This window comes from Eulemur rufifrons, chromosome 7 (assembly GCF_041146395.1).
Source record: "Eulemur rufifrons isolate Redbay chromosome 7, OSU_ERuf_1, whole genome shotgun sequence".
Taxonomy (NCBI): domain Eukaryota; kingdom Metazoa; phylum Chordata; class Mammalia; order Primates; family Lemuridae; genus Eulemur; species Eulemur rufifrons.
In genome coordinates this window covers 120,759,588-120,785,704 of record NC_090989.1, presented here as the reverse complement: position 1 = coordinate 120,785,704, position 26,117 = coordinate 120,759,588, and the positions used below count along the sequence as shown (strand labels likewise).

Here is a 26,117-nt window from a genome sequence, read left to right as displayed (position 1 = left end):
GACTGTTGCCTCCAGTGACAGGAAGTGCCCTGGAGCGTTCCCTCGCAGAGCATGGCCTAATGTACTGATTGATCAGCAGTAAGACCCATAGTAACCTTTCCCCTGAGACAGATGGGTCACGGGTGCCATGAGCAGGGCCTTGGCCAGGGACCCCACCTGTAGGCCTGAGAGATCTTGTAGAGGAGGTCTGCTTGGGCCCTTGGGAGCCCCAGGCAGGAAGATGTATTTCCTGCTCTAGAGGGCCTTCAGGTCAAGGGTTCTGCGTAATGTCTTTTACTCATTGCACAGGTGTTCACTTCATCCCTGTTTCCCTTCCAGAGGGTGAAGAGATGGACAAGAGTTCATGGGTAACTATACCAGGCAGTCCTTTACGCATGTAGAGCACACTAAGCTACACAGAATGCTTCAATGTGTGTTCTGCCATTCGAATCCTCCATGAGTGTGTAGAGGGTGGTGTCTCCTCCAAGTCCCCATAGCGCAATGCCTGACCATCTCCAGGCTCAAGGGGTGGATCTCCACCAGCCTTGTCAGTCAATTGTGGCTGTTGTACAGGTACCCACCTCCCTTGCAGACTTTCGGCATCTCGGGGTAGACATCCGTGAACTTTTCATAACCTTTCACACATAGCATAATGCACAGGAGGGTCTCAGTAAACGTGAATGGATTGATCAGCCAAGAATCAGTGAATGATTAGGCTCACAGAGTATGAGTGACTACTTAAGGTCACACTGTGGCAAAGCTGGGACTTAGCCCCAGTTCTCTCTTTGTGAGTCCAGTGCCTCTTTCATCATTCCAGAAGCCTTCTGAGGCCTCGTTTCAGGAGTAGGAAGGGGATCTTGAAGGCCAAGTCTTTAAGATGACATGACCTATAATTCTTTTTGCCTTGGAGTGTCCCCAGGGATTCTCTAGGGTAGGGGCATATCAAAGCTTCCCTTTCTTTGGCCTCACCTTGGGCCACGACTAGAAGATTCAGCCTTCTATCCCTCCCCCACACAGACAATGACCTGAGACTGGTTGTTAAGCACATTCCTCCTGAGATATGCTGCCTCTCCAGTCTGCAGGGACCTCAGCTTCCTCTAATGGCTTCTGTAGTCCCAGGGAAACCCAGACTCTCAGATTTCAGCTCAGGCAAGTAGAGGGGCTGCCTTTTTTCCCAGAAAGTAGAATCTGTTCCCTTTCTCTTAGACAATTAGCTCCACTGAAGCAGGAGAAACAAGAATTACTTTCTACAAACATTGGTGTTGGGTGAAATGTGTAACACTAGGCTCTTTGATGCTCCCAAAATCCTTCTCAGCAGGATCCCTCGTTGTTGTGACTAATCATTTCTTCTTATTACTAACTGTTATGGTTAGGAGAATTGCCTGAGTACAGACCCAGTGTGTCCAAGACCCTAATGAGCAGCACGTGCACACTTGCTCAGCACAGTCCTGGAACCACGGTGGTCTGTTTCTTCAGGAAAGCTGCTCAGATGGATCAGGAACAGGAGCTTCCTGCCTCCATGAGAGCTTCCACATGCCCCCAGCAAAATCATTTGCTCCCCATCTGTGCTGTAAACCCTTAGGTACCTCTGCACTAGGTGGAAGAGTGTTAAGGCTGAGCTTTGGAACCTGCCAGGCCAGCACTTCAGTCTCAGGCCCACCACTCACCAGCCACGTGAGTTGGGCCAGTTACTTCATCTTTCTGAGCTACAGTCTCCTCATATGTAAACTGAGAATAATAGTTCCTACCTCATAGCATGTTGGGAAGAAAGGAGTTCATTAAGTAATGCACAAAAATGCCTAAGACATTCTTTGCATATATGGTTTATTAGTAAAAGAAAATTCAGAATTCCATATTGATCTCTACTGAAATGGAGACCAACGCCACCTCTCTGCTTTTTCAGATGCTCTCTGCAGAAACCTCTTCCAGGGAAAGGACCCAATGTTGGTCATTCGTGTAGTGGCATGAGCAAGTTCTGCCAAATCAGTGCCGTGTCCACAGGAAGCACTAGGACAAGGAGTCCTTCTGGTTGTTGGTACCTGGCGTGCACACCTGTGTGGCTGACCCTCCATGGCTAGTGACTGTGTGACCACAGACAGCCGTTTTGTCTCTCTGAACCTCAGTGTTTTACTGTTAAAATGAGAGATAATAATGCCTCAGAGAGTTGTGGAGAGAAACTAATGATGTAATGTCTGTAAAGACCGTTCTATTCAGAGATGTTCAAAAATATTCAGAATCTGCCTCTTCTTATATCCTCCACTGCTGCCACCCTGGTCCAAGCCACCACTGCCTCCTGCCTAGATAACTATGTGGCCTTTAATTGGTCTGCCTTCTTATGCCTTTATCCCCTTCCAGTCTGTCCTCCACAAGGCAGCCAGAGTGGTACTTAAAAGGTCTGAACATGTCATTCCTCTGCTTGGTGGCTGCCTTAGAGTAAAATCTCACTGAGAATAAAATTCCTGGCAGGCTGCAACCAGCACTTATGTAGCCTGCCTCCTCCACTATCTTTATAATCTCTGGCACAACCTCTCTCCATCTTGATCGCTATCCTGTCAGCCATGCTGCTTCCTTGATCTTTCTCTAATGAACCACGCATGTTCCCACCTCAGGGCCTTTGTACTTGTTAGTCCTTTGGCCTGGGGAGCATTCCTTTTAGCTATTAGCATGGTTCCTGTCTCACTACTGTCAGATCTCTGTCCAGATGGCCTGTCCTCCAAGAGATCTCCCTTCACCACCCCAGCACATTGTCCCTATTTATCATCAGAGCCTCATCACTGCTGATATTGCATATTTATCTACCTATTGAGGTGTTGTCTGACTTCTCCACTAGAAAATAAGCTCCATGAGGGCAGTGCCTGTGCCATTGTATTTGAATGCATCATTACTGTATGGTAATGAATAAAAAATGTTCATCTGCCAGTAGAGAAGGCATACTAAGTGACAAGCACTGTTATGATAACCCTTTACTTACACTGCTTAATTGGTAGTCCTTTACAGCACTCCTTTGCAATTATCATCATCCTGATTTTACCAGTGAGCATGCTCAGGCTTAGAGAGGTTATGCCAAAATCCAGGATTCAACCTGTTCCATCTGAATCTGAAGACCTGTGACAACCCATCCCTAGCAAGTTGCTACTGGAGTTCATCTTAAACTAATTCCAAAGGCAACATAAAATTGTCTCTTAGAAAGTTGTGCTCACATGGCTGTTAGGAGAAGTAAACCAACATGATTTTCCCAAGTTTTAATGCTTTTTCCTCCTTGCCCCAGGGGTACATCCTATATTTTGAGGACAGGAGCCTCAAAGGATGCCTGAGCTTGCACTGGGACTGACATCAGTCAGCCTTCTAGCTCCTTCTGCCTCAGCCCCCAGCACAACTCCCTCTCTTGAAGGGACACCTCAGATTCCAGACACTACTTTCTCCATATTGAGCAAAAAATGCCCCATATGTCTGGTACACATCATCAACAGATTGCAGACAATCCTTTGGTTTTTCCTAAAGGTCCCAAGCCCCTCCAAACTTCTGCCATTGAGAGGTGAATGTCTTTGGCATTCATTAAATGACTCACCAGTCTGCCCATTTTGGTGCCAACACTTTCCACAGATCCCTGGTAACTTATTCCTGATTTTCCAATATGGCCTCAATAGCCTCTCTCCTGCTATGTTGACACCTGACAAACCCGGCTGCCACCGATCCCTGTCATTGTGGTGTTATTATGGTGTCTGACATAGAATCTTTGGAAATTCTCCCATCACCAGCCGAAGAACCTTAGTGAAAGGGATGGGGACACAAGCAGGCTCATGCACCTCTCCAAGGTCCTGAACCAGCATGATGCCATCACAGCCCTGTCTTCTAGAACGGCAGTCGCCACCTCCCACAGTGGCCCCATACTAGTCTGTGGCCTGTTAGAAAACAGGCTGTGTAGCACTGCCTGAGCTCCACACTCCTGCTCCATGACACCCCATCACCCCTGTCCGCAGTCCATGGAAAAATTGTCTTCCATGAAACCAGTCCCTGGTGCCAAAAGGGTTGGGGACCACTGCTCTAAAACACTGGTCATTCTTGTCTGATCTTCTAGGAATTTTGCATCTCGTAAGGGAACGGTGGAAGAGGAATAAATGTCATACTTGCTTCAGGGAGAGGGAGAGAAAGAGCTGAACTTAGACTGGGGAGTGTCATAGCTACAAATGGCAGCTACAAAGAATAAAGGTTTGATTTTGTTCTCTTTTGTTTTGGCATTGTTTTCAAATAACCAGTTACCAAAGAAGAAACCACAAGTGAACATGAAGCTGAATTCATATTTATTTGATAACTCTACTACATTTCTTATGGCTGAAAACTTTTCCTCTTTTGGTTTATGTTACCCTTCAACCCATGCTGCTTTCAGCCCTGTATATTGTGTTTAGGGCAAAGGCATAATGACCACCTGACTTGATTTCCTGCATATTTTGCCCAATAGGAGAGCTCTTCAGACTTCTACAGCCCCCATTTCTATGTCTGCCTTTGCTTCTTGATTCCTGTTTCCCCATAAAATCTCAAAGACACTTTTATCTTCTGCAGGAAGCCTTCTGGGCTTTCAGATGACATGGTTCCTTTAAGTAGCTGTGTCACAGTGACCAGTGGGAAAAGAGATGTCCTGATTTTAGAGAAGCAATCCTGGACCATGCCACCTTCCTGGCCACTCACAACACACTCTCTTCTGCCATCTCTAGCCCTGATGTCATTTCTGTCCTCCCTCTCTACCACCTTTTCACCTTCATTCCATATTGAAGGATGCTGAAGTCCATACTGAAGTACATATTCTATATTGAATTTGATATTGAAGTCATTTTTCCAAACTACAATCTTGTCTTTTAGCCATGAGAATATTACATTTGTTGCATTTTCTTGACTGATAATACTCAGGAGTCTTGAGTATCAAATGTCCTTCCTGGCTCATTCCCAGGCCCTATCTCAACCTTTTCTCCTAAAGAGAGAATGAGTGCAGGGTACAGTTTGCTGTGGGGGTAGAGGAGAGGTTTCCTTGCCCAGAGGTCAGAGGAGGACAATGAAGACCAGAGACTGTTTCAGTCAGACTACCTCTTGGGTGGCCAGGAAACAGAGGTGCAGGTACACACATGTCACAAGCCCAGGACCTAGTAAGAGCCAGACCCATTCTGGTGATGCAACCCCATGCTCAAGGCTAGGGATCTACGCTTTCCTGTGCTTACTAGGGCTAGGTGGCCTGAAATGTACAGAGTGGGGCAGGCAGCTTGTAAGGTGTGTTTCCCCAAGTATAGCTCCTTTGTTGACAGGACCCCCAGACATCACCTCTAAATACATCCGTCTGCATTGATCTTGCCTTTTCCCAAATATCTGTAACCCTTTGTGTCTGTATCACTTTGATCCTTAACTATATGTGTCCACATTCCCTGTACTCTACAAATGTAGGGTCTTACATCTGGATTCCCTAACATAGCTTCCAAATATTCATAGCTTTCACAGCACTCAGCACAATTCTGAATGTGGGGTCTCTGCTCAAGGAAGTGTGCTTGAATTAGGCCAGTCTTATTTAGGTGAGCAGGTGAAGAGTCCAGATGATCCATCCAATAATGACATTGCATATACATTTTGCTGTGGCCACTGAAAATAGCCAGTGACATTACCTACTTCCTCTGTGTACCAGCCTCAGCCAAATTCTACAGCCATATTATCTCACCAAATTCTCAGGACTACCATTTTTCAGATGAGGAAATTGAGGCTTAGAAGTTCACTTTCTCGGCCGGGCGCGGTGGCTCACGCCTGTAATCCTAGCACTCTGGGAGGCCGAGGCGGGTGGATCGCTCAAGGTCAGGAGTTCGAGACCAGCCTGAGCAAGAGCGAGACCCCGTCTCTACTAAAAAAAATAGAAAGAAATTATCTGGCCAACTAAAATATATATATAGAAAAAATTAGCCGGGCATAGTGGCGCATGCCTGTAGTCCCAGCTACTCGGGAGGCTGAGGCAGTAGGATCGCTTAAGCCCAGGAGTTTGAGGTTGCTGTGAGCTAGGCTGATGCCACGGCACTCACTCTAGCCAGGGCAACAAAGCGACACTCTGTCTCAAAAAAAAAAAAAAAAAAAAAAGAAGTTCACTTTCTCAAGATCGGCCAACTAGGGAATACTTTTTAACTTTTTAATTTGTGAAGGGGTCATCAGTTGGTTTCACAGTACTTAGGGACCTGCTCAGAGTCTGAAAAATCATGTGTCTTCAAACACAACTTCACTTTTCTGGGGAAGAGCTCCGTTGCTTTCATCAGATTCTCCAAGGGGTCATGCACAGTGTAGGGAGGACCCCTTTCTGGCCTGATGCTGATGAGCACAATCCCAGCCTGCATGTGGGGTTTTCCACGGGAGTGTCACTATACTATGGCCGTCACCTTCACCAGCTCCCCATGGGGTGGGGTCTAAGGACACAATCCTGGCTGCAGCAATGCAGTTAGCTGGTCCCTACCTGCTTGGCACCTTGTACCAGCCTGGAATTTACTTATAAATCCTTGAGACCAGGAGGTTGGCCTTATTAAGATTCCTGATAAAGGAATTGGCATTTGGGGCTTACCTGTCTTCAGCAGATTTTCCCCTTGATTACTCAGGAGTGCTCTTATTTTCAGCTTAATGTCTACAGATAAACTCACCCTCTCTCTCCCATCCACCCTATCTCCCACGCTTTAAAAAAATCATCTGGTTGGTCCAAATCACATTAAGAAGCAGGAGATTCTATCCTAATACAGCAACACTTGGGCTGGCCCTATGGGTCTAGAAGGATCCTATTTAACTCTTTGAGGTCCTGATGACAGCCATGCTCCACGCAGGCTCACCAACCTTTCGGGCACATTCTGGAAGATATTGGAGATCCATCCTCATAACTCAAGACCCACCACACCCCCTCCCCACCCAAACTGAAAATCACAGCTCAACACTTTTCCCATCTTTTAAAAGGACTCAATTGCCCTAGCCCTTTTAACAGACTGCATTCATCAGTAGTAACCTTGGCAACAGATCAGAGAGGCTTCAGAAAGCCTGTCTGTATATAATTAAGAAAAACGAGGAAGAGCAGGGAGCTCAGACAGGAGATCATGGTGCTGAGCCCTGCCACTGCTTTCACCGAGGGATTTTGCTGATGGAGATGGCAGATTTCTTCTTTCTGGCTTCCCTCTCTGCTCCCCCTTGTAGTGTTTTTGTTTGGTTGTCTCAGTTGGCCTCCTTCCCAGGGGGCCCAGATCCTGGATGAATATTCCCTGTAATCGTAGGGCCCTAAGCCCAGGAGGCAATGCCTGGATGGGTGGAGAACTGGCCTCGCACATTTCCCTAGGGAGACTTGGTCACACTCTTCATTTAGGCATGAAGGAGGCCAAGCAGTCTACCTACAGGAACATTCCCACCTCGTCAGGATGTCAGAGCACAGATACCTGGGGCATCATCATTTAACCACCCAGCACGGGGCCCTGGCTTGCCAGGCCTCGAGCAAGCCTCGTGGGAATACGGGACAGAGCTCAGCATTGCCAGGCTGCCATCTGAGCCCCAGAGCTGTTTTATTCCACAGCACTCATTCTTACCTGAATTCATCTCATTTATTTCTGTGTTTGCTTTTACCCTGTCAGTATTCTTTCACCAGAATATAAGCTCCATAAAAGCAGAAGTTTGCCCGTCTTTGTTTTTCTACCTCCCAAGTGCCTAAAAGAATGTGGGCAGTATTTGTGGAAGGAGTAAATGAGTGAATGAATGAATAGTGAATGGGGTCCCAGTCATTGGTTGTGGCCCAGACTCAGGTCACCTCCCCAAGTGTGCACTGGTGCTCACTCTGTAAGAAACAGGACACACCCCATGCCTGCGCATGCCCGGGAAGGATGCACAGCAGGACATGCTCTGGCTCTCCTAGCTCTTGGAGTCCATGCTGCAAGGAAAGGCCCCCTTAATGTCTGTTCCTTCTCCTTGGAAGAAAAAATTCAGATTCATTGTTCCTGGAACCTACAACCATGACCCCCGACGAGTCCCTGTTTGTGCCTCACAGGTACATCTGCTCTGAGAAGCACAAGTGACTGAGAAGGGAGCAGTGGTTGCTTTATATAAAAGCTGTTTCTAGACATGGACAAAAGCTTTCCCAGAAAGTGACTGCTTTTCTTCCTGAGCAGCTGGGAGCAAATGGCCAGGCACGGAGCAGAGTGGGCCTGCCCCACTGCCGTGGATGCCTCGAGATCATGACGGGGCAGGACTCTCCATCCAGCTCTTCACTTTCCCCCTTTATCTCACCAAAGCCTCTGCCCTCAGAGTAACAGGTGGGTCCTCACTGCTCTTGCTGCTGCTTCCAGTCTTCTCTGAGGCCCCCTCCATCCACCTACAGCAGACCATCCTGTTTCTCGCTGGAGAGGGGGTATACGTGGGGCTGTTGGCTATGCACACTGAGCAGAGATGGGAAACCACGTAAGAAGGGCCTGTGAATCAGAGACAAACCAGACACCTGCCCCTGCCTACCAGGAAGCCACAGCATGGTGAAGGCGACACAGAGAATGGGACCATCACAATGTAATGATGGAATCTGGCGTAGGTGTCTAGTCATGGGCTCTGTGAGCCCAGAGGGGGAGCGTAGGATTGCTAGATGTCAGGAAGCTCCTTGTGGAATGAATGCTGGATCTCCAAGGGTGAGCAGGAGATTATCAAGTAGATACAGAGGGAAAGCAATTCCAGACAGAGGAATGAACACTGTGTAGAGGCTCAGAGGCATGAGAGTTTAGTGTGCACAGGAAGCTACAAGAATGCTCCTACCAGCCACGGTATGAGGGGCGAGGGCCAAGGGCGGGAGAGGAGCTCAAGAGCAGCAGTCCCCTCCCCCACAGAACTTGTGTGACTTGGAAAGGAGGGCAAACATGCTGGATAGCCAGAGAGCAGAAGGGTTTCTGCAGAGGGACACTATGATCCCACATGCATTTTAGGACTCACACTCTGGCAGAAGAGAATGGATCAGAGACAGGCAAAAGTGATGTTGGAGAATTAATTGGTAGGCTTTTTCAATAGGGTGGAAAAATTGATGAAGCCCAGAGTTCTGAGGCCATGGAGATATAGAGGAAGGGAAAGATCTGAGGAAAAGGAGATAGAGCTGACAGATTGTGGTGATGGTCTCTGTGTTGGGGGATATGGAAAAGTGACTCCCAGAACATGGCTGGTGACTATACAGGGTATCAAGGAAAGTAAGGACTGAATTGTGTTCCCTGGATTTGTCAAGTAGGAGGGCAAAGGAAAAGCAGTCATGGCAGAGGGGTAGGGAAGTAACTGGGCTGCAGTTGGCTGAGTAGGGAGAGGGGCGAGATAGTTAAGTGTAGACTCTTCTTTGGAAAATCTTGGCTGGAGAGTACAGAAGAAAGAGTGTGCAATGCAGTGAGGTGCCAGGTGATGGGGTTTGGGCTTGAAAATGAGCTTAAGTTGAGAAGCTGGTGTCCGGGGAGAAGGTGACATTAAAGCTCAAGGGAGGGAAGAGGTACTTGAAGAGGGGAGGTCCCCAAAGGAGGGAGGGACGGTTGGTCCTTCTCTTGGTCAGTCCCTGCCTCTGACCCTCCCCTCGAGGCTGCTTTCTGAGTAATAGCCTCAGGATGCCCCAAGGATGCTAGACAATGTTTAGAAAGATTTACCCCATGCCCAGCGTAAAGCAAGCCCTCAGTGAACGTATTTATTTTGAGATGAGAAACCATGTCCTGTGGGTGAGGCTAGGCTGTCTGAGGTGAAGGTGAGACAAAGAGAAGTGGCCTTGGCCACCGGGAGCTTGTGGCCTGAGTCTCATCGGTTGGAAGACAGGCACTGGCCAGTACTGGTGTTAGTGCATTGTGCAGTGTGGGCAAGGCTGGCCCCGGCCAGGAAGAGCCCATTGGGACAGTGTAGAGTGCCCTCCCTGTACTAGCCGTGTGTGAATTCAAAAAGAGATGGACATTTGTCTCTGGGCAGATGGGCAGGGAATTCTTAAATGCTGTTTGCAAGACTTCAGTAAAAATGCTTCATGAATTCTGCGCTGTCACGAGCGTGCGTGAGCCCTGTGCTTTAGCTCAGGCCTAACAGGCTTTATATAGGACAGTACTGATTTTCTTTCATGTTTTCATAGAACCCAATTTAATATTTTCTTTCTGCTCTAGCTGCTTGCCGCTGACTGATTCAACACAGACTCCTTCCCTTGTGCCCCCCGACCTTGTTGTTATTCCCTCATTTTGTGTGTTGGCATTTGATTCCTGTCTCCAGCATGAGCCACTTTACACGTGTCTTCGTTCAGCTGGCGACGGTCACGTGTGTGAATTCTGAATGCATTACTGTCCGGAGTGGCTGCTCTCGCAGATCTGCCGTTCAGAAGGGGGCTTCCAGGCAGGATTCATTTCTGTCAGTCAGACATCGAGGATATGCAAGGCTCAGCCTTGGGAACCCGAGGCTATGATCTGTTCTGTTCTTGGGTGCAGGTTCTCCAACTTAATCTTAAAATGCTCCGCACTGCAGCCATTAATTCAGCAACATTTTGCTCTCCTACAAAGAACCAGTCTTTTCAGAGTTTTGCAACAAAGCATTTCAACTTTTGCCAAATTGTGAATACCAGCCATAAACAGAGCTGTGCAGAGCGAAGAGGTTGCCCTCTGTGAGTCCCAGTGAGCCTGGCTGGTTTGTAGGAGAGAGAATCTGTTCAGAGAAGGGCTATAGTTAAGAACATGAGCTTCAGAATCAGGCAGGCATGGATTTCTATGCTGGCTTCAGTTCTTATAGACCTCTGTGACCTATAGCCAGCCTCCTCGCTAAGCTTCAGTTTCTCTTTCTATAAAACTCAGATAATTATTATACCTTCTCAGTAGAGTTCTTGAAGGGGGATTAAATGAAGTAATGCATGTAAAGCAGCTAGCAGAATGTCTGGAACACACTCCTATGTTTTTCTTATATCATGGGGTTAAAAAGTAGTGGCTGCGTGAATCTCTCCCACCCAACTCTGCTTCTGGTCTTTGTGCACCAAAGCTGGTGCACTGTAATAAATATTTATCTCTTCAGGTGCTCTGGCAGCCTGTCCCACAGAGAAACATGCCTGCTACCATGAACAAGCCACATAGATCCCAAATTGTGTGAGACCTTGCGCAGGATTCCAGGATTTGTTGGGGCTATTGGAGGGGCCCCCATATCCCTATGCTCTTGAGCTCTACACCAATTAAGAAAAGACAAGGAATCCCGTAAGTGTCCAATACACACACAGCTTATTAATGCTAAACCTGGCTAGAGAGTGTGGCTTGGTCCTGAGAACAAAAAGACTTGAACTCAGGTCCCTGAACCCTTTCTCTCGGCACATGTGATTGAAAGAAGGAATCCCCAGTGGAGTTCAATCACATGTGAATGAAAGGGGAGTTTGGGACAGTTTGCCATCTTTGTCCACAGTTTTTTTTTCTGCCAAAATGGATTGGAGCATGGAGATTTGGGGTTGAGGAAGGGGAGAGGGCAAGTGCATGTGACAAGGAGGCAGACCAGAGAGATACTGGACAAGGAAGCTTCTGCCTAGCCTCACTGGGCCCTTCCTTGTCTCCCTGCAGGCGTCCCATCAGGTCCCCGAAATGTCATCTCCATCGTCAATGAGACGTCCATCATTCTGGAGTGGCATCCGCCAAGGGAGACAGGTGGCCGGGATGATGTGACCTACAACATCATCTGCAAAAAGTGCCGGGCAGACCGCCGGAGCTGCTCCCGCTGTGACGACAATGTGGAGTTCGTGCCCAGGCAGCTGGGCCTGACCGAGTGCCGTGTCTCCATCAGCAGCCTGTGGGCCCACACCCCCTACACATTTGACATCCAGGCCATCAATGGAGTCTCCAGCAAGAGTCCCTTCCCCCCACAGCATGTCTCTGTCAACATCACCACGAACCAAGCTGGTAAGTCTAGAGGCTTCTGTGCTCCTTCTGTTGTTCTGTGTGGCTGGCTCTCTTTCTCTGTGCAGGAATACAGCTGTGGCCACACCCATCCTGCCAGTCTGCCCTCGGGCCTCCTCCCAGGAGTGTAGCCTGCAGGTGGTGGACATTTGTGGTCCCGGAGAAGGCAAGTGTAGTGTTTCACCTCTGAGAATGCGCTTGAGACTGGGTTATTTTCTTGTGCCCAGTATAAAAGCAAAGACATCCACCAAAGCCAGAGTAGGACCCAGTGCTCTGCATCTGGCTTAACAAATACTGTTAGAAAGATGAATAGAGAGATGGATGGACAGACAGACAGGTGTGTGGGTGGACAAATGGATAGGTGGGTAGATGGATGGCAGATGGATGGTTAGGTGAGTGGAGGCACTGATAGACCTTGAGAACAGGAACACCAATGATGCTTTAATGGAAACCCAATGAAAGAAACTTTCCAGAAATCATATGATCAAGTCAATATCGCCTTCATAGATTATTTTTCAATAAACCCGTGTAATTCAAGAGTGCATTCTCCTTTCCAGCTTGCTCAGAGGAATGGTACCTGTTACAGAGACCTCAGATATGTGGCAATAGATCACTCCTGATAGCCAGTTCACCCCTGTGGCATGCACAGCTCAGAACACATTTTCTGCTCTTCTCTTTATTTCTGTATGTCTTACTCCTCTGATCTTTTCTCTTTATTCCTTTTCACACCTCTTGCAATAATCCATTTCTTTTTATAACCATTTAACCAGTCCAATCATATACACATTCACTCACTTATTTACTCATTCATTATTAAGAGACAGTTATTTAGCATCTATGGTGTGTCACACTGTGGATTAGACACTGTGAGGGATACAGTGATGCTTGGCCACTGTTGTCCCTCCCATGGAATTCATTAACTAAAGACTTTACAGGACACAAATACAGAGTACAAAGCTGCACGGTAAAATTCTGCACACATGCAGTAAATGCCAAGGGAGTTACAGAGAAATGGGCACTCTCTCCCCTGGGGTGATAGCGCAAGGCTGCAGAGAGGAAGCGAGCATCACATCGACAGACAATGGGGGCTGTGGGCAGTGGACCATGACCTTAATTGGAATTATAGATTTTTCTCAATGAGCAAATTCAAAAAGGACAGCTTTCGAGCAGAATAGCATGAAACAAGTGTCTCTCTCTGCACTCTCTTCCTCTGTGTGTCTCCCCTTCTTGTCCTCCTCTTTCCTACTCCAGCCTTTGCCACTCCTCGTTTCCCCAACCTCAGACTCATTCTGCCTCTTTTAATACCAGGCATCTTTGATGGCAGATGATTCTTGGGTTTAAGCTGTCAGAAGAAAGAAGGAAAAAAAGGTGTTGTAGGAGAGCATGCCTGTCCAGATGGCTGCCTTGTTGCTGTGTGTGTGTGTATGTTCATGGAGTGTGTTTATGTGTATGTGCATGGTCACGTGTTTACATGCATACGTGTGTAGTGAGAAAATAAGAGTGGAAGTGTAGATGCCTCCAGCTGGTGGCCACAGTTCTGGTGTCATGGAGACAAAGGTTGTGACATTCTGTCTTACCCAAAGAAAAGGGAATGGTGATTTCTGCATTATGTTAAGCATGTAACACAGGCAGCCTTTGTTAGCTGTATTTCCCTCAGAGAGTTTAAGGCAGAAAACTGGCGGAAATATTTTAGTGTCCCAGCTTCTGAGAATAACAATTCTGCCAGGCTGTCATGTTACACTGGGCTTGGCTGTCTTTTCCCTCTCTCTAAGCATGTGAGAACAAACCTGCCACTTATATCGGTTTGCTTTTATTTCTGCCCCTCCCTTCCCTTACCCTGCTATTCCCGAACCTGCCCATCTGCTTGTCTTGCCGTCTGCCTATTCCCAGGTTGCAGTGGAGCTGAGGGACCAGGGCTCCTGAAAGGGCCCCTGCATTCCCAATATTCAAACTATTTCTTTTTGTCCTCACCCATTTGCTCCTCCACCAACACGTTTCTTGTGCTTTTTGTCCCCCCCATCTGATGGGCCCTTTAATCTTAATCTTCCCTGATTTTGGAGTCCCAACCTCCATTATCACCTTCCAATCTACAATTCTTCTCTGGTACTCCTGGAATTTTGGTGTCAGAAAGTTTACAATCACTGAGAGAAAGATGCAGCTGCTTCTTGGTAGCACATGGTTATTATAAAACAAATATCAAGTTGACCAGTAGCCCCTAACCCGGGGGCTGTGTGGCTCTGAGGAGTGCAGTGCTATCACTTTGGTTTGGTGAATTCATATGTCAATCCAAATTACTTTCAACCAACAGATAGTATTTTTTAAAAGACGAGGGCCATTAAAAGAAACATTCAAATCTGAACCTCTGCAAGAATGGTTTAGAAACATGAACAGAAACTATGCATTTTACAAAATATGGAAGGGAGACTAAATAGTAGGCATCATAAAAACTCTAATGACTCAAATCCATTAAGGGATGAGGTGGGTGGCCCCATGTGTCACCAAATAGGTCATGACATGTCTAACCCCTTCCCAGCACACCCCTGAGCTAGTCCACTCTGGGTGAGATCCAGGGCAGCCTGCCTCCCCTGGCCTCACAGCATGATGTGACCCCTGTCAGTGCCTGTGGCCACCACTGTCCTATTGTTCAGTCAGGAGTAGGTAGACGGCAGGTAACGACTTTGACCAAGACCAGTTATCAAGTGCCTACTCTGTACCTGAAACTACCCAAACTGTGAAATAAGTGAGGACCATTTTTGAATCAGGTGGGTCCTGATTGGAAAATAAGTAAGTAATAATTATTGTAGGTAATATTTCATGTTTATGATTCTTTTGAGTTCACAGAGAATTCTGGAATATGTGGACTTATTTAATCCTCATAATTACACCAATGACTTGGGCATCATTGTTCTCATTTTTCAGATAAGGAATCAGGCTTAAAGGGGTTTAGAGATTCCAGGATTAGAAGAAAGTCAGCAGAATGTCACCTGTCTGCTTCTGCCTTATGGTGTCCTGTCCTAAAAGTGGGCATTTCTTCTGGGCTCCCTGTTTCATAGTCTCCAACAATAGGCTTTTCTGGACTCCAGGAGCTTTAATCCAAGTTGTAACCTTGGAGATTTTGTAATCATCTTTTAGGTCACTGAGCACAGTAGACATAGTTCTTTACTCAGAGGCAAGCTTGTCTGGAAGAATACCAAGGATCTGTTGAGTCCTGGTATTCTGAGAGCCCTTATGTTCTGTCACACCCCCAAGTCATGTATATAGTCATGACTATTCAAGGATCTCGTATCACTTGGAGAGTCTCAGGATTGGATTTTCATCCAGTCCAGAGGCAGTAGCAGAGAACTGCCATTTTTGAGCACCTCCAATATGCCAACCTCTACCAAGTTCTTTACAGAGATGAGGTGGGTCAGGCAAAAAAACTGGGGTCAGAGTGCTTTTGGAATTTGCTCAGCATGTCACAGCCAGCAAATGATGTTTCTGAGTTTCAAACTCAGGCTTGTGGTCATTTGATCCTCACACTGATCAAAAATTGCATTATGGTGGGCTATGTGAGTTATAAGCTCTCTCTAAGATGCTGCTACATAGCTGGGCCACTTTAACTGTCAAAAAAATGTCCATCATCTTTGGTCATGAATTATGCAAGCTCAGGTTTACATGAGGTCTTCAGGGATGCATCCTTGCACTGAATACAGCTGCCATGAGTTTAAAATAGACCTGATCAGGTGGAACTCTCTCTGTTTCAGTGGCCAAGTGATCTGCCGAGAGGTTGTTATCACCACTAACTCCTGCAGTCACTCTCTGGCATCTGGCCCCAGATTCAGGCTGATGGCTGATGGATCATCTGGCTGTCAGAGAGAATTAAGTGAATGACAAACTTTACTTGTCTCTCCTGCCAACTAGACTCAGAGTGTCAGAATTGGGGAAGAAGACCTCAGAGGAAATTTTGGGGGAGAAAAAAGATGAATCAGACTGGCACATGAATCTGAGACCATCTAAGCCAAAGAGAATGAACTCAAAGGCCCCTAAGGCCAGGCAGGTAATGGAAACGAACAAAGCAGGGGAGGTATAAGGCAATAGAGAGTGGTGAGGACTGCAGGGAACTGAAGAGCACAGAGACAGCCACTACTCAGCTCCAGCAAGGGTTGCCATGCCCAGCACTGCCTGATTTTATAAGCTGAAAAGCCAGATTTAAAATGTTGACAACTGATTAGAAAATTTTAAAGCTCAAGAGCCAAACAAATCCAATTCTGGATTTGGCCTGTTGGCTGTGGTGTGAACCTCTAACTCAGAGGGTTAATCTGATTTGCTCAAGCCTTACTGGTGAGTGTGCTGTTCCCCATCTCATTCCACAGTGGGGCAGTCATCTTGGGCTCCCCTCCTGGGCTCATAGTGGCAGAGGTGTAGTACAGGGTTCCTGGGGTTAGGGTTCCTTCTCTGCCCCTCACATGACTCATGTAAATTAATTTAACTGCCAAAATTCCTCATATCTTTCCCACAGAATAGGATGTGCTTCCTTGTACTGCAATGACAAGCAAATGAGACAGTGGATAGAAAATCACTCTGTAAACTGTGCTATGGAGTAGAAGATTAGCATCATTTCTGAGAATATGTCCTGAGCCAGAGAGCAATTTGCTGGGCTTTTTCTCCCTAGGCTGTTTCCTTCCAAGGTTTCTCAGTCTCTTTGTTTGGGACTGATGTTATCCATATCAGATATGTAACAGACATCTGTTTGTCCATTCTGCACTGGGAGGAGTAGGCTCCAGAAAAGAAGCTGGCAACGTCTGCATCCCAATGAGCTCATGATGAAGGCGGGAGTACCTGGCACTGGATTATCCTGCTGCTCAGAGGAGCCTGCCTGTCTTTCCTCCTCATATGTTTGGAAAGCAACACTTTCCCCCTCACTCGCATGAGCCCATCGGCACGATTTATATCTGACATTTATATTGCACACAGTTCATGTATGGCCTGCTGTGCCTGTTGCATGTGGAATACTATTCCATCATGCCCACAACATGGGCACAACCTGTTATTTAATTTTCTTTAAAAAAAATACTGCACTACTTCTGTTAATAGTCACAAGCCCCTATACTTTGTCCGTTTCTAAGGCTTTTTGGAAGTTCTTAGACAATTAAAGTCACTCAGATACACTACTTTTCCTACAAAAGAATTACCTAGCCCATCAATTCCACTGACTACATCACCTAATTTGCATTATTCCTTGGTTAAATATAGTATTTGCATGCATAAAGAATAATCTTTGAATATGAAAAGGAATTTTATGATATTGCAATATATTGAGCTCTTTGGAGGAAAGATATTATGTAAATCTCAAAATTAAATATTAAAACAATATTACACTGCTGCCTGTAAAAATGTAGAGTGTTAAGATCCATATGCCGAAACCAGTTCATTTTTAAGGGATGTTCTCATTGGAAATTAGCAGGCAAAATTTGCTCCGGAGCAGAGTAAAGATTGAATGAAAACTTTAAAAAGACTGGAGTGGCTTTAAAGAAAACTTTCATTGAAGTTAATAAAGAAAAGTTAAAAAAACTTAAGTAAATAAAATTTTCACCGTTCTTAATTCAATTTCAGAATTCATTTCAGGGCTTTCTTCTCATTGTTAATTCTGGAAAGGTTGTTTTTATTGTTTCTTAAGCTCTGGCATGGAGGAGGAACTTCCACGTTGCCTCAGAAAGACATTGGCCATTTGCAAAAGCAGATGTGTTATCTGCTGGGCTAAGAAGGTCTGCAGGTGGCACTGCCTGTGACCGATGTCATGGCTCCCACCCTCCACAGCCTTGGGGTTCTCCACTAGATGTGGAGCTGTGTAAAGAATCAAACCTTCTCACCCACCACCAGCTTCATGAGGAAGGGACCACACACGGCCAGGCACTGAGAGCCTTGATAAATATTTGCCAGATGCCTCCAGTCCTCATAGGTGAGCATTAGCATGTGAGTGTGTGGCTGGGGTGTGGTGATCAGACTGTGTCCTGGTGGTCCACAAGTGACATCTTAAGATCCCTCACAGAATCAGCCAGATAACCAGGTATCTTCCTGCTCTGTGGCTTCTGGAAGGAAAACTTAGGGAATGATGCTTAGGATGGCGCTATGAGCCCTGATCCATTTAGAGGAGCGCAGCCAGACTCACCCACACTCAAAGGGATTGCTTTGTTTGTCAACACTTTGACATCTGGAAGGTCTTCATTCATTTAACACATTCTTTGCGACTGTTTACCAACTACCAACTTGACAGTACCTGCTTGTTAGGGGCTCCCTTCCATTCACTTACTCAAGAAATATTTATCAAGACCTTCTGTGTGCCATGCAGTGCTCCAGACACCAGAAGCAAAGCAGCAAACAAAACAGACAAAAATCGGTGCTCTTGTTGGCCTCACATTCTATTCCACAGTACTCATTGAGACTGAAATCAGAGGCTCAGAAAAGTCACAAGGTGAGCAAGTGACTGTGCTGGGAAGTGACTGGAGGGGGTGTAGGCCCCCCGCTGGGCTCTTGGTACCACCCTCTCCTATGGTGCCAAGTCTCCCATCTTAAAAGTGAGGGTGTAACTATGTGCTATTGCTAGGGAGCATTCCAGTTTGTGGTGGTTGTTGTATACAGTGACGGTGTATTCACTAACTGGCCAATTTGAACTTCTCATGGATGGATGTCACCTGCTGGGCCATGCAGTGGCTGGGCATGGGAATTTTCCATTCCAGGTTCTGAGCAGTGGTTAGTGATGCTGCTAACAGCTGGAGAACAGCTGAGGATGCCCTCGCCCTGCTAGGATGACTAGAGGGCCACTGGACCCAGGGACCTTATTAGCTCAGTTAGTCCATGTTGGGCCAGGCACTCTAAGTATGCAACTTGCGCAGTGACAGTGGGGATGCTGGCAATGAGACTGTAGGAAGTTCCTTACCCTGCTCAAAGTTTACATGAGAGTGTGAATACCCCCATTACAGAAGGAGCACTAGTTGGATTATTGGATAGTTGCTGTTCACCTTGTGTCCTTAGCAAAGAAGGTGGGCAGGGCGAGGAGTCCTGGTGATCTGTCCACTCCACACTCCTGTGGCAAGTTAGCTTCATGAGCCGACTATAATTTCCAGGACAGCGTGCCCTGTACCTGTCTATTGGCTATTGCATCTAGCTAGGTGTCTAGCTGGGTGCCAGAAACACAGAAAGCATTCAATAAATGCTCATTGATTAAGTGAATAAATCACTAAATAAATGTATGAACGAATGTCTCCGTTTTATTAAACTAGGCTCAGGCATCAGCAAATAGTGCAGTTCAAGCTGTCTGTGTGGTCTGTCCTTGATCGGGCTGGGTGGGGAGCTGTGACTAGAGTTAAGCCCCTACATTCTCCCAGATGTTGGTGAGACCTGGGGCTTCCTGTGTGCACTGTTCCCCCAAACCATGGCCCTGTGGGAGCCACTCTGCTATGACCTGGCCTGTCCTACCCAGTCCCCACTGGCAGAGCCCCGGCTGCTGGAACGAGCACAGTGGGGCGTCGGGATGGCATCCCAGTGCTGCTGTCTGTCCACCTGCACGCCGCCTCCATGCCTATCATTTTCACAGTACCAACCGTGTTAAACAGGCTGGAGCACCAGGGGTTTCTGAATGCAGCAATTAACAAAACAGTAATCAAGCTAAGTGTTTAATTTCAGAAAATTAACATCTTTTCTGAGCGGATGTGAAAGATGGGGGAAAAGGCACATTGAATGTTCTGGGTAAATAAAGGCAACATTGGACCACAAATATTTTCCTGTGCAAGGAAGACTCTTTGACAATCCTCCAGGCCTTGGGATCAGTTTCCTTCTGAGAGCCAAACTGCAGGAAAACATTAGCTATAGAATTGAGCCCTAGGATTTTAAAACGTGTGTGTGTTTCTTTTCTTTCCTTTTTGCTACTTTTGAGGGCAGAGCAAATGCTTGCTCAATCCAGAGGCGCTCAGGGGAACAAGGGCCTAGTCATGCCCCTTCTGAGTGTGTCTGCCCTGCAGAAACTCCCATGGTGATGCATGTTTTCCTTCTCTGAATTATATTAGTTAAAAGGATGACACGATAAGTTCTTGGATGTGCATTAGGTTTTCATGTGCACAGGCTGTATTTCTGCAGAAAGACTAAGGGCAGGGGGCTGGGTGGAGACAGGACGGAGAGGTCCTCCTAGTGGGAGTGAGTGCCCGGGACAGAGGCCTGGGAGGGCAAGGAAGGAATGCTGTGGGGGGGAGGCACGGACAGGGAGCCTGAGACTGGCGCATAGGTGCCACAGATGACCAGGGCTCTCGGGGTGGCACTGAGCCTGGCACTGCCCAAAGAAGCACCGGAAACTGTGTTCTCACAGGGCTGTGGATCCTCAGGGAGGATCCTGGCTACCCAGCTTAATGAGCAGCTTTGCTTGAGGGGTATCCCAGGAAGATGACACGGAGAACAAAGAAACCAAAGCAGGAGAACAAGAGAAGGGGTTTTAAGTACATAGCGAACATTCCAGGGGCTCGCAGAAGTGTTCAGGGACAGCATCAGGGAAGGCAGGTTTGATTCTGTGCATGATAATTTTTGGAGATTCTGAGTACCCAAGTTGAGTTGTTATTTATGCAGCTGGATATTCAGGCTTCTATTTTCTCTGTGAGCTGGGAAATAAGGTTGTTGCAGAGTGAAGGGGGAAAAGTATTGGAGGTGAAGGTTTGAAGAGGATGGAAAAGGTTTGGCAGTGCTATTGCAGATAGTGGGAGATGCAATTAACCAGAGAAATTCAGGCTTTCTGGAAAGTATTGAGAGTTCATTTGAGGTTGCGATCTCATGTTTAGAAAACCACCCCTCTATATTCTTGTGTGGCTTTCTCAGCAGTGTGTTGCTTCTGGACAGCAGATCCTGCAGGAAGTGGATCATGGATCTATCTCTGGTTGAGTTTTGACAGCTGTATGCTGTGAAAAGATAAAGGCAACCCAAGCCCAAGGGCATGAGGAATATTGTGGGTTATGTTATTGCAAAGATGGAACCTAGGCTGGATAATGAGGGGTATGAATAAAGGAGAGGGCTGACGCATTAGGTGGAGGTGAAGGCTGAGAGGTCCAGATGAGGCCAACAAGAGCTGCAGCGGGTTCATCTGAGGTTGCCATAAGGAAGCAGATTTTGAAAATGGAGCAATTTCAGGTGAGGCAGAGTCCAAGTGCGCCATGGAATGTGCAGACGTGAAAGAGTGTGGAGGTTGAGGAACTGAGAGTCCATTATTGACGTGGACATTGTAGTTATCCACAGGATGGTAAGGCTCAGGTAGACAGGAACACAGAGATAGAAGCCAAGTCTTCAATGAATGCGGGGAGTGAAGGTGGCAGGGGCACATGGTGGTCCCAAGACTTCTTGAAGAGCAGTAGTCCAGCCAAATGGCATTTGTGCAGAGGGTGCAGGAGAGATGGTGAGTAAGGGGGTGGAAGAGGAGATGGGGAGCAAGAAAAACACACCCTGATGCCTGACCTGAGGGGTGCTGGGTGCAAAATCATAAACTGCCACCCCCTGAGAGAGCAGCAGGGCAGAAGTTTCCCCAGGGGAGAGCTGCTTTTGTTCGATGCAGGCATAGAGGGAATGCTCTGAGAGGAGGGGGTGGGCACTGGGGAGTTTCCTGACTAGTGAGCAGCCACTTTGGAGGGCCCAGGGCAGGTGTGCTCAGTGGTGGCCGGGGGAAGTCACAGTCAAGGCAAGAAAGGCCCAGAACATTGTGGGGTTGGTGGTGTGCAGAAAGGGGCTTAAGGCTGGGCGTTGCAGGATGGAAGCCTGCCTGCACAGCCAGATGGGCTGCTCTCAGGAGGAGGGGCTCTCGGTCTTCAGGCCGGAAGACTTAGGCCCCCAGGCCTAGGGCAGAATGGTCCCAGTTACTGCAGGTGCAGCGCCCCTGCCCAGCATTGGTGGCTTAGGGTGCTGGTAGGGGGCGGGGGAGAGCCAGGGGCTATGCAGGGCACACAACCTGCTGTGCGGCCTCCCCTGTGGCCTGTCCACAGCTAGTGTTTGGAGTGAACTTCCATGATCAGGCATTAAACAGACCAAAGCTGCCAACACTCTGTCCTTGTTCCACACGGGAAAGGCTGACAGGCCGGCGGGAGGCAGAGCTGAGCAGTGTGCCCCAGCTGACGTGAGTCCTGATGGCTCTGTCCTCAGCAGCAGTGACAGAGCCCAGGACACCTACCCAGGACAGCCACCTCCTGACAAGTACTCCCCCCTGCCAACACACCTCCATAGCCTCCCATGACCACAGGGTCACACAGCTCAGTTTTGCCGCTGTTTCCACCGTAAATGGCCCTTTCCTGAGGCACCTTCTGGTTCCCCCAGCAGGGAGAGGAGCTGTGGAAAACGCCAGGCTGGGGTGACCCAGGAGGCAGAGGTGCCCTCCAGGACCGCACTGCAGGCCTGCCTCCTCTTCCAGGCACAGGGCTCTGCACACTTCCACTTTGGGTGGGGGCACCTGACCTCCCTGAGGGCACAGGGGGTCCCGGAAGGAGGCACCCATGTGTGAGTGATGCTACCCTGACCACCCCCCAGCCTCATGGAAATGCTGAGTGTGTGAGTGGATGGGAGGGGAGGGCAGAGGCCCACACTGTTCTCAGGGAAGGAGGCCCCGCTGTTTCCGGGTCTGCACTAACCTGCTGGGGCCTCAGGGAAGTCAGTTTCTCTCTCTCGCCCTCAGTGCTCTCATCTATAAATTGTTAAGACTCGACAGAAAACTGAATGGCCTCGGATATCCTCTCAAAGTTCAACATTATGACTTCTAGATTTCTACATAAGCAGTTTTCAGACTTAAGCATGGATCCAACTCATGTGAAGGGTGTGTTAAAACACAGATTGCTGCCCCCACCCTCCAGAGCTTCTGATTCAGGGAGTCTAGGGTAGGGGGGCTCCAGATCTGCATTTCTTACCAGTTCCCAGTTGAAGCTGATCTGAGAGCACATTTTGAGAACCAGCAGGATCGGGTAGATGATCCCAATAAAGAACCCCCTCACACAGACGTCAAAGGTAATATCAGAAATGAGGACCTGTGCTATAAACCCATATTTCCAGAGCATCCCTCAACCCCTAAGCCCCACCTGTTGCCACCCCTTTGGCTTGGAACCAAACCCTTAGTGGACCAGTGGAGGAAGAGCCATGCATGGTTCCCTGCTTGGGGCTGTGAGGCTGAGAGCCAGGCCAGAAGCCTTCACTGTCTCACCCCTCACATCCCCTTGAACTTCCCAAGGAGACTCAGCCAATGTTCTGCAGCATCATGGAACAGAGGCTGCACAGCAAGGAAGTCCTCTGTCCCCAGGTGACTCCAGGGTAAGGAGAAAGATAGGAAGGAATGTCAGGGTCATCTCAAGGCAAAGCCCATAGCAAAAGCAAATAAGCAGCCAATGTCCACAGTGCAGAAAAACACGAGGAAAATAATTAATTCTGTTTTTGTATTTATATCCAGTTTCCAAACTAATTGCTTATTTGCTTAATCTATTTTGACCAGAAGTGTTACTGCACCAAAAATATTTAATGAGTCACACTTCCTAGTGTAAAATTCAAGCATATTTGTGCAGTGAAATGAGTTTTCACCAATAAAGGGAGAACCTATTATCTAATCAGGACCTTCTCAGCAAAGTTACCTCCTGGAATAGAAATGTCCGAGGAAACACAGTCCATCTGTGTGCAAATTGTCCTTCTTTGACATCAGTACTAGTGGGCCTGAAGTCTTTAGCTGGCATTTAAATACAGATTTTGAGTTTTTTTCTGTGGATGTGTTTCATATGAGAAAGAAAGATGGTCTCGCACTCCCCAGCCTCTTTCCTGATCCCATCACCCATACTCTAGGAACTCAGGTAGTTCAATCTGAGGCCTCAAAGGGACTTCTGGAGACTGCTCGACAGTTTCTGGATCTCTCTATAAACCTTTTGCAGTCTAGGTTGGGGAGATAGGAAATAGACTAGCTTCCGAGCTCTGAAGCTCCACTTCTGATTCACCCAGAGCAGCTCTGAATAGTTCTGTTTCATACTTTATGCTCCAGGGAGCTTTTGTTTGGAGAAAAGATCCCACAGCCTAAAAAAAAAGAAACATTAGAAAGCCACTAATGTTAGGGTAACATTGCAGCTGAAACACCCCAGCGAGGTGGGGATGGACTCAGCCTCCCCAGTTTCTTCATCTACCCTGTGCAGAGGCACTCCCACCTCCGCTCCCTCAGGACCACCGTATCCAGGCCTACTCTGTATTCTTCCTGAGCTGCCCGCTGCAGAGTCACACCCCTGCTGCCCCTCTCCCACCCCATGCAACCTCGAAGGCAATATCCGTGTTGGGTAGAACTAAGCGATTTTCTGACCCATTTACCCCTTTACTGCTGATGTTTTTAGAGAAGAGCCCACGATCATTCCAGTAAGAGCAAACTTTTGTTGAACATCTATTATGTACAGAGGGAAGAGGCTAAAAGCTGGATTCCTGGTCTAGAGTGTTGATTCCAGTGATGGAGAGCAGAGGTGAACACCTGGAAAGTTAAATCACAATGCACTGTGTCCCAAGGTGCGAATTACACCCAAAGGGAGTTGAGGTGGGAGGCAGGAAGGGGCACCCTGGTGGGCACGGCCTGGCAAGGCTGGGCCAGGGCAGTGTGTGGCTCCCTCTGTGCCTTCCAAGGGCAGCAGAGTCATGAAGAGACATGGCCACAAGGAAACGCTGAGCTCTTCTTGGACATGGTGAGTAGAGCAGTTGGATGAGAATAGCAGGGTCCTGAGAGGGAGCAGCGGGGGGCAGCCTGGAGTGGCCAGTGGCTGCCACACTGCTAAATGTGAAAGAGAGAGCTAGGACTTTTTCTGATGGGGAGCTATTGAAGGTTTTTGAGCATCAGAGTAATGTGAGTAAAATTGAGCTGTAGCAAGATTAATCTGACTACAGGTAGTTTAAAGTGAAGAGGACAGAGGTAGGCAGGAGAGTTGGGACAGTAAGAACCGAGGTGTAATGAGATACAGGTGACAAGACCTGTCGGAAGGCAGTGGCTTGGGAGCATCAATGACTCCTGGGCCTTAGCCACTCCATCAGATGGAGAGGCTGTGCTTGTCCCCTCCCCAGAGTCACCAGGTCTCCTTACCTGTAGGGAAAGGGCACTACATCATTTACTTCTAGATTATTTCAGGTCATCTCAAGATGCCACAGGGAAACCAACCCTCTTCTGGAGCATCTATCACTCCCACCACTGGGGAGCCCAGCTGCTGGCTAGCCTTCCCTTTCTCCAACCCTGTTCATATCCGTTGCCTCCACCCTGACTTGATCGACGTGTTTATTTATCCCCTCAAAGATATTTATCAAATAAATACCCAAAGCTGTTGCTAGATCCTGATTTTCACACTTACCTTGAGGAATGATGCCCAGTGACTGATTTGCATATGTGAACAGCAGTGGACCCAGAAGGAGAATTTGGGGTGATTGCCAAGTCTCTGGCTTGGCAGGTGGGATGTGGTTGGAAGGAGCAATAGACCACACAGAGCACATCTTCAGAACATTTGGAAAATTCATGCCATAAGGATTACTATTCCTGTTTACAGTTGAAGAATTTGAGGTCCAAAGAAGTTAAGGCCTTAGTTTAACCTTAACCCAAAAGATCACATAGTAAGCAGATGGCAGAGCCAGGGTAGGAACTCACCTCTCTCTGAACCACCTGTAGGGCCCTGACCATAGCCCTTCTTTATTTCTGCTGACTCCTACTGCTCTGGGCTAGGGCTCTAGGCACCTTACTGTTCTTACTTTTCCTGTTTTCCTCATGGCTATGATATATGGTATATAGACTGCAGGTGGTTAGTCCAAGGATGATTTGTCTGGGAAATGCTATTCTAAAAAGAATAGAAGAGGTTAGCATTACAGCATATGATTCAGCAATTCCAATCCTAGGTATATCCCCAAGAGAAATGCAAACATATGTCCACACAGAAACTTGTGTATGAATGTTCATAGAAGCATTATTCTTAATAGCCAAAATATGGAAACAACCCAAATGTCCCTCATCTAATGCACATTTGTCCTAGAAAAGCAGTGCTCACGATGGTGAAAGTGGTTACTGAGCCTCGGATGCATGTGGCTCAGGCTGGGGCAGCACCAGCACTCTGTGGGTCACTGTGAGGACCCCCTCCCCACCATATGGAAGGGCCAGGATAGGCTACTCCACCCTGCCCACCATGGGTTATTGCAAAGGAGGCAGATGCACTCTCCTCTTTCTGTGGATCTCTTTGGGAATTTTAGACATGAAAGTCCCTCTAATAGGAG

The 26,117-nt window shown here is 47.6% G+C and overlaps 1 protein-coding gene across 1 annotated transcript in view; it reads left to right on the top strand.

Moving 5' to 3' along the window:
• The window catches only part of EPHB1 (EPH receptor B1), a 414,325-nt gene that overhangs the window by 286,153 nt on the left and 102,055 nt on the right, over nucleotides 1–26,117 (top strand). Inside the window, exon 5 of the mRNA XM_069473212.1 lies at nucleotides 11,535–11,870. Coding sequence (XP_069329313.1) covers nucleotides 11,535–11,870 — 336 coding nt within the window. The remainder of the gene's footprint in view (nucleotides 1–11,534; nucleotides 11,871–26,117) is intronic.